Source organism: Solanum stenotomum, chromosome 4 (genome assembly GCF_019186545.1).
Source record: "Solanum stenotomum isolate F172 chromosome 4, ASM1918654v1, whole genome shotgun sequence".
Lineage (NCBI taxonomy): Eukaryota > Viridiplantae > Streptophyta > Magnoliopsida > Solanales > Solanaceae > Solanum > Solanum stenotomum.
Window position 1 is genome coordinate 28,459,701 of NC_064285.1, and position 9,330 is coordinate 28,469,030.

Sequence of the window (9,330 nt, forward strand, 5' to 3'; positions counted from 1 at the left end):
AATTGCTTGATCCTAACTTCATCAACTAATCATCTTCAACATCTAGAACTTCCAAAATAAAGTACAATTATTGATAATGTATACCACATAAAACAGAAGAATAAGAGAGGAAATATGATAAAAAATTACCTTTTCATGAATGGTAAGCATTATTATTTCCTTGAATTTTTATTGAAATGCATTTTTTCCCCTGGAAAAGCTAAAGAAAAGACTGTCCTATTTAAATTTACTAAATTAATACGGTTGAGTTTTTTTTGGGTAGGAAGTTAAGAAGTCAAGTGGGTGAGGAATTTTAGGGATAATTATTTGTAGTTGAAGTTTCTTTTTATTTTTTAGAAACAACATATGTTTTTAAAAAAAGAATAAATAATTAGATAGCGTTAAAAACTGTGTAGCAATAGATGTGTATTGGACAGTTTTGATATAATAATTTCTTATATTTTTCTGTTTATATAATAATATTTTCATTACTATTATTTATATTTATATTGCTTAAATATGCTTTAAAGTTATTTAAACGTTAAGTTTCAAAATGTTTTTTTTAAAAAAATTGTTTTATATTGTTATTATTTTTAAAACTGAATTTAAACATTAAGTTCCAAAACTACTTTTTAAAAAGCTGTTTTATATTGTTATTTGTTTTCAAAATTGAATTTAAACGTTATGTTTCAAAACTGTTTTTCTTCTAAAACTGTTTTATATTGTTGCTTGTTTTTAAAATTGAATTTATTATTTAAATTAACTAAGTATATCATTTTTAAAACTAAAAATTCAAGAATAATTGTGGTACTGACATGTGGCATTTTTTCCTCTCCTATTATATATAGATGTGAAAATTTCTAATATGACATATATTATACTAATATTTTCGAGTTATAGCAGCAGATTTAGACTTTCAAGTTATAACATTAAAAATTTCAGGTTGTAACATATTATTAAAATAAAAAAGTATTTCTAATAATTAAAAATATTTTATTTTGAAAATAATAAACTGATAAAAAGAAATTAAAATAAAACGTTTAAGAATGAAAAAATGAAAAAAAACGGAAATAGCGATGGCTTTTAAATTTGAATTAAATTAAGATAACTATTAATTAGCACGAATTAAGGAATTTCAAACTAATTAAGAATATTCAGTTTCCTTAATTCACTCCAATTTGTTAAAATTAATTTAAAAATCAGATTTGTTATCCATTTTTCTTTTATGTTTCTCTCTCTTCGTCTTTTCTTCCAGAAATTGAGACTGTCGGCAATTTTTTTTATTTTTTTTTTGTTGAAAAACGTGTTTTTTTTTGTGATGGACAACTACGTATCGATATTAATTAAACATGGCGGAAGATGGATTGCTTCAGGTTATTATTTTTAATTGTTTACTGTTTTTATTTGGATTTCAATGAAATAGAAAAAAATGAAAATGTAAAGCGTAACTACATTGAATGTGATATTTTTTTTTGTATAAACAATACGTTTTGTTCATAATACTTATTATTTGTTGTGAAATTGTAATATTAGTGATTTTTTTGGTAAATTTCTGTTTTTTGGTAGTGGTTTAGTGTAATTATAATTAATTTGGTACGAAATTGTATTCAGTAAGGTGAAAAAAAAGTTGTTTAGACTTTTGAAGAAATAGGTGACAGTTGTTTTAAGTTAATATGAAAGTGTGTTAACTAGTTAGAAAAAAAAGTTATTTTAAAGTTTGAATAAGTGTATTAAAAATGTTTTAAGTTGGTATGAAATTCAAAATGCTATTATTTGTATAAGTTTTTCAGTTATGTATAAATTTGTGCGAAAGGAATGAACTATTTGGTATGAGAAATGTATAAATTTTGGTATATATGAATGCTGTATTAAGTATGTATGAAATCTGTTGTATGTTTTTTAAAATGAAATATGTTTGTAGTTTACTGTATGAATGATTCGAGAATGAAAAAATAATGACAAGTGTGTGTAATTTTTTATTTATTTATTATGTAAGACTAATTTTAGCTTTTTTAATGAAACAGGTAAATATGTTGATTTTCAGATGGAGGGGATTATATATGAGTATTCTAGTCTTTATAGTGGTCTAGTAAGTGCGATAACATCGCAGCTAATGATAGATGCTAATATTCACAATATTGAGATAAAATATATAGTTAGTGATAGATGTCCCCCTGTTAGTATCCACAATGATGTAGGTGTGCAGGTTTTTTTAGATCAAAAGAAATCTAATGTAGATTTCTTTACGAAATATCCATTGTGCATAACTTTGAAGAATATAGCAATAGATAATCAGGATTCTGTAGTTGTTGTGGATAGGAGACATTCTAATGTTAGTAGAACACTAACTAACTTTGATTTATACTCTAGCAACTCCATCCGCTTGATAGGAGTGAATTTAGATGGAGTTGTCGATGAGAATACTCATGAAGGAAATGGAGTAATCAGTGACCTTTCTAATTTATTTATAACTGAAAATCAGATTTACAATGATAAAGAAACACTTATGGAGGTTATGCGACATTATGGAGTTGTGGAAAAATTCAGATTTCTTGTGACTCGTTCTAGTTCATCTTGGTAAGGATTTTATTTTTTGTTTGAATTTGTATTTATTTTGTAGTGTATTTAGTATATCAGTTTTTAATGGAATTTTTTTGTTTTTTAAACAGTTATTACCTGAAGTGTCCTGCTGATAATTGTTCCTGGATGATGAACTCATCATGTTTGAATCAATCGAAGCTATTTAAAATTAGAAAGTACTGTACGGAACACACTTGTTCCGTTAGAGATAGAGTGTATGCAAGACGTCAGGGAATAACTGATGTTGTAGCTGTTTTAATAATGGATAAATTTATTGATCCATCGACTGTATACAGTCCAAAAGATATAGCGGAAGACGTTTTGAAAGTGCATGATGTTGCGCTAACATACATGCAGGCCTGGAGAGCTAAAGAAAAGGCGATAAAATTGGTGCGTGGAGATCCAGCAGAATCATATGCCAAACTTCCAGGTTTTTTTTATAACTTAATTTTGTATTTTATATTACTGACTGAATTGGTGTGAATTTTAAAAATGCAACAAATTGGCATGCAGTTTGTTTACATATTGAATTCCCAATACCCATTTTGTTTACTTTCTGTATCCAATTAGTATCCATTCTATATATAATTTGAATATAATTGGTTTCCATGTTTTATCCAGCTAGTATATTTGTTGTGTTGTAATGTTCAGCTATATAATTATAAAATTAATTGTAAAAACTGAAAAAATTCCAGGTTATCTATACATATTGGAGCAGACATATCCTGGTTCAGTTTTAAAATTAGAAAGGACGGAATGTGATAAATTCTTATATGCATTTGTTGCATTAGAAGCATGTATTAGAGGTTGGGAGTATTGTAGGCCAATTGTAGTTGTTGATGGGGCAGCTTTGAGAGGCGCATATGGTGGTACAATGTTGACTGCAAGCACTATGGATCCAGGAGGTATTTTTAAAAATTTTTACATTTATAATCAACAATAAATTTGTATGATATTTGTTTTAATTAATGCATCAGGTCACATACTTCCACTTGCTTATGCCATAGTGGATTCTGAGAATGATGCATCATGACCTGGTTCTTTGAACAGTTTAGGGAAGCATATGGAGAAAGGGAAAACATGTGTTTTATGTCAGATAGAAACGAGAGCATATGGAAAGGGACTACAAGAGTATATCCTGGTTTGGAACATTTTGCATGCATATGGCACTTATGCTGTAATGTTTTGAAGAACTTCCATAGGAATACTGAAGATTTGAAGAAGCTATTTTTTACAATGGCAAAGGCTTATACAATACAACAATTTGAGGCGATTATGCAAAGAATAGACCAGATAGATCCAAGAATAAGAGATTATTTATATGATATCGGGTATAGCAAGTGGTCAAGGGCGTATTCAAAATGTAAGCGAACATGGACCATGACTTCAAACATAGCCGAATCTTTGAATAATGTTAACAGGATAGCAAGGAGGTTGCCAGTGATTTCACTTCTTGAATTTATGAGGGTAACAGTTCAAAGATGGATTCATAAGCACAATGAGGAGGCTGCAAAAACTAGATCAGAGCTTACAAAAAAATATGATCTTGTGCTCCATAAAAGTATTGCTTTGTCTAGCAGTATGAGGGTATGATTTTCCCTTTATTATTTATTATTTAAATTTATTCATGTATTAAATTAGTATGATTATTGAATTAATTTTGTATAAATTGACAATTAGAATAAACAATACCTTTTTTTTGTGACTCGTTTTTTTGTAACAGTATTTTAATGAGCAATATTTTTGTGTGTTAGGTAATACCATCAACAGTTGATATGCATGCTGTTGTTGATGGACCAAAGCGGTACATAGTAAATTTAAACACTAAGATGTGTAGTTGCGGAAGATTTCAAAATGATGAGATACCGTGCGGGCATGGAATAGCAGTTCTTAGATACAGAAGACTACATGAAACAGATTATTGCTCTCCTTTTTATAGCCTGAAGAATTTTCAAGATACATATGCCATCCCTGTTGAACCTCTCCCATGCGAGAGTACATGGGATATACCAAGTTATGTTTCAGAGCCTAAATTGATGCCGCCTGGTCCAAAGAGAGCAGCAGGAAGACCACAACTGAAACGCTGGAAAGGGTTTGCTGATGTAAAATTCAAAAGGTCTAAAGTTACTTGTAGTAGATGTCGTCAAGTTGGCCACAACAGGACGACATGTTCAAATTATCCTGTGCAAAAAAAATGATTATTTGTTTTGTCTTATAGACTCATTTTTTGTTTTGATATAAAACATAATTGCTTTGAAATGCATTATAACTAAGTGTTTAATATACTGTCAATTTTTTATACGCGATGCATTCATTAATCATACAAATTTTATACTGTTGGAAATAAAATTTATTTCAATTTAATATATAAGATAGTGTTAATATTAGTGATAATTATACAAGGTAATTATGGAATGCATTTGGTATCCTGAGTAATATCAAATCTTTATACTAATTCATGCATACAATATTCCTACAATCAAAACATTAAAGTCAGATGCATACATCTATTAATCAGATTTCATACACATTCCATCATAAATATGTTTATAATATAAAACTGGCATACCCAAAAATGGTATATTCGATGTGAAATATATAGCCCAAATAGTGAATCCAACTGGTATGAAGTCTGTATATAATTGGCATCCTGATAAATGGTAATTCTTTTGTAGATGATATCTGACTGGAATTAAAAATAATTGGTTTGAAATGCATTATAACTAAGTGTTTAATATACTGTTCATTTTTTATACGTGATGCATTCTTTAATCATACAAATTGCATACTGTTGTAAATAAAATTTATTTCAATTTAATATATAAGATACTGTTAATATTAGTGATAATTATACAAGGTAATTGTGGAATGCATTTGGTATCTTGAGATATTAATGTAGTTTATCATGAATATTAATTTGGTTTTCAATTGTGTCCCACTATAAATGAAATTAAAACAATTTTTATTCCAATCTTATTCAGGGTGTCATTCAAATACTAACTTCAGTTTATATAAAATCTTTGTACAAATTCATACATGTATTAATTCGATTTCATACACATTCCATCAAAAAATATCTTTAGAATATAAAACTGGCGTCCCGGAAAATGGTATATTCAATGTGTAATATATACCCCAAGTAGTGAATCCAACTGGTATGAAATCTGTATATAACTGGCATCCCGATAAATGGTAATTCTTTTGTAGATGATATCTGATTGGAATTAAACAGATGATATTATATATCATCAAATACTTTAACACAAAAAATTGTCCAAAAGTTAAAAAAAAATAAAATGTTGTTCTAAAAAAGTAGAAGGTGTAATAGACTATATCTAATTTCTTGTCCGTTGTCTTGGTGTAGGATAGTTGGTGGTATCCGGAACATGTTCTTTTGCTATGCGAGGTCCACCAAATTTGCTAGCAACCGTACCAGTAACTTCACTCTCACTGATCGCACCATCCTCATTCTTTGTTTTTCCATAATGCCAAAGGATTGTGGCATACCTTTGACGATGGTACTTTGCATCGATATCAATAGAACACATATCAAAAACATCATTACTGATGTATTCAGCAAATAGGCATGTGTACAAACCACAATCACTGAAAAAATGAAAAAAATAAGAAAGAAAAAAAATTTTAAGAAATAAATTAATTTAACTCTTTTCTAATAAAATCAGTTAAGTATAAAAATACGTACTTTGAAATATCTTCTTGTTGAGGAGTATGCATCATATGCTTGATATCAAGTGAGTCGGATTGAGACTTGTGTACATATTTAGGGAGTTTATTTGCATACAAATCAAGCCTTTTACCATAAAATCTAGTGCTCGTCAGAAATAGTGGTATCATTGTTGCAAGTTTACCAACTGCTTCATTTACTTTCTTGGTGTGAACAACTCCTCCCTTCATTGAGTCGTATACATGTAGACATCTAAGCTTGATTCTGAATACAACCAAAAACCAATGAAATTTCTCACTAATATTGACAGGAATAATGACATTGTCAACATTGTCCCAAGGAATGTTGGCAAGCAGTTTGAAGCCTCTAATGCACTGTCCAACATCATGGTCCGGAGAAATGGATCTCATGTCGCAATTTGACTCTCTCCATTGTTTCTCAATGTTATCAACCCACGTCATAAACCAACAGTCAACCGTACTGTATGATAGTGGTATGGAAGAGTACTTTGCCTTCTTTCGCAGATAATACATAATGGTATTAACATGCTGTTAACATTTAAAAATACATTAAAAAATGTTTCAGATATATACAGAATGTTCATGAAAGTTTATTTTTATTCCAAATTAAATCAAATATCATAACAAATGCATACATGAACACTGTATACCAAGTTTATTCAGAAATCATTCAATATGCATACAACATGGATATATATATTTTAAACAGAAACTACAAATATAAGTACAAAAATAAGGAATACGAGTTTTAAATTGACATTTATAAAAGGTTTATATATAAGACTTACCCCGTCTTCCCAAGGCCTGTCAGGTTTAACCATTATGTTGAAAAAATCCTTTTCTGCAACTTTGACAACACCAAAGTCCATTTGAGGTTCAAAACTATCTTTGAGCTTTGAATAAGCAGATTTCCTGTGAACAGTAAGAATATATTAAAAACAGTGTATACAAATTGATTGGATAATATTGAAAGAAAAAAGATTGCTTTATTTTTTATTTATACATATACCTGCCACGCCTAGATGAGACATCTTTGAAAACCCATTTGTTAAACTCATCGATCAACCCAGTTGCAACCTCAAATCCATTGTGACTTTCAAACGGATGTTTAATACAAAATAAAATAGGAACTCTTCTTGAACTGCTTTCGCCTTCTGAGAACCGAATATACGGAGATGTGTCATACTTGCCGGGGTTCCTATTTCTTGGTTGCACATCTGGGGTTGTGTTAGCATTGAGAATTGGATCAAGTGCAACAATCTGTGTCATAGTAAAATCTGGATAATCATCCAATGTTGGTGGTTTTGAATTTGATGATCCAGGTATATCAACATTAAAAACAACACCAATTGTTTGGTCATTTGACTTCTGAGCTTCATCTATATATTTTCAAAAAAAATGTTAAACAAACTTTGAAAGTGAATATACATATCATAATAAGATTGAAATGCATACCATCCGTGTTTGAAGTATGAACGTATTCTCTCATTGAAACTGAAGGCTGATCCATTGGAGCTTTTTCAGATTCTTCAACATGTTGACGGGCATCATCCTAATGGATGACGTAATATAAAATTCAATCATAAAATAATGCGAAAAACTGTCGCATATAAAATTTATACAAGATTAATACAGAAGTTTAAACAACCAACAATAACATTTCACTAATGTTGCCTTCACATATTTAATACTGTATTAATACCAAAATTGAACCAACATAAAAAATTGAACAATAATAGTCAAAACATTATTAATACAGAAAGTTAATAAAAAATTTATAACAGCACTACCAAAACTGGAAAATCATACCAATTTAATTCAAATATTAAACAGACAAAAAATGAAAATAATTAAACAGGCATAATCTGTATAAACGTTTTGGTCATACCAATTTAATACCAATATGAAACAGTAGAAATTGTAAAATCATGCATAGAATTTGGTCATACCAAAATAATACTAACTTAAGACTAAATTCCTTCATCTCATATTTACTTACACATACACACTTCATATCATGATACACCAACTGTTTCAGTTTTTTAACTTGTAAAACCATTTAATACCTGTTGGTGTGTTGCTTGTGATGGTTGACCTCTTGAAGACCTAATCTCCTCAATTATCAACTTTGTAGAATTGTCGACATATGCTTTCATGTCGGTCATGTGCTTGTCAACCTTATCAATAGATGTATACATATATGTTAAACAGTAAAATATTACAGAAACATAAATAATAAAAGTTAATTGATACAGGGATTGAAAAATAACATTATCTTTCAGTTCTTTCAACTCCATCCGAACCTGTCATTAAACATTGAAAAGGTGTATAAAATCTTTGTAATATGGTTAAAAAAATATTAAATCATAATTTTTAATTGTATACCTCCGCAATTTCCTTTTTCAACTCTACATACTTTTCGTCAAAGTCAGCATCGTGCCTTTCTGATGTTGCTTGATTTTCTGTCTCATGTTGACTAGAAGATTGATGCAAATTGATCTGATCCATGGCATTTAACTCTTCTTTAGTAAGCACTATGTTTCTGAATTTATGCTGTGATAACAAAATAAGATATGAGAACTAAAATTTATAAAAAAAAATGTAATAACTTATAATTAGTAAATGACAATAACTAAACGATAACCTGGTTGCCATGTGTTCTGAAAATTGTATTCTTTAGGTCATCGAAGAAAATACTCTCATTCGATGTCTTCCAGTTGAGAATATGCGGTGTGACATTTGAAACACGGATAGCAACTGAGTTGTCAAAAGGATGAAAACACTCATAAAACCAAATCTGCAATGCTATATGGAATTGACTGAATTTGAATGACGTAGGATTCTTTCCCAATCTACGGCTGCAAGCTTTGAGAGTTAATCTAAAACATTCATTGCCCCATGGGAAGTTAACATATTGACCGGACTCAACCAAATCAAAATACAATTTAGGAATGGTTGTTTTTGAGGCCTCCGAACCAGTCAAAAATGAAGTAATAAAGTACAGAATGCCAATTTTTAAGCGGTCTTCAGACTCAAAAAAGTTAGCATGTTTAAACTTATTGAAGA

The 9,330-nt window shown here is 29.4% G+C and overlaps 2 protein-coding genes across 2 annotated transcripts; both read left to right on the plus strand.

Moving 5' to 3' along the window:
• The first annotated feature begins 1,328 nt into the window (after positions 1-1,328).
• Positions 1,329-3,592, plus strand: LOC125861409 (uncharacterized). The gene is made up of 5 exons (XM_049541317.1): positions 1,329-1,352; positions 2,024-2,556; positions 2,649-2,989; positions 3,255-3,464; positions 3,537-3,592. Exons 1-5 carry the CDS (start codon positions 1,329-1,331, stop codon positions 3,590-3,592), a joined length of 1,164 nt encoding a protein of 387 aa, XP_049397274.1.
• LOC125861410 (uncharacterized) lies at positions 3,589-4,757 on the plus strand. The gene is made up of 2 exons (XM_049541318.1): positions 3,589-4,146; positions 4,314-4,757. Exons 1-2 carry the CDS (start codon positions 3,589-3,591, stop codon positions 4,755-4,757), a joined length of 1,002 nt encoding a protein of 333 aa, XP_049397275.1.
• The last annotated feature ends 4,573 nt before the right edge of the window (positions 4,758-9,330 follow it).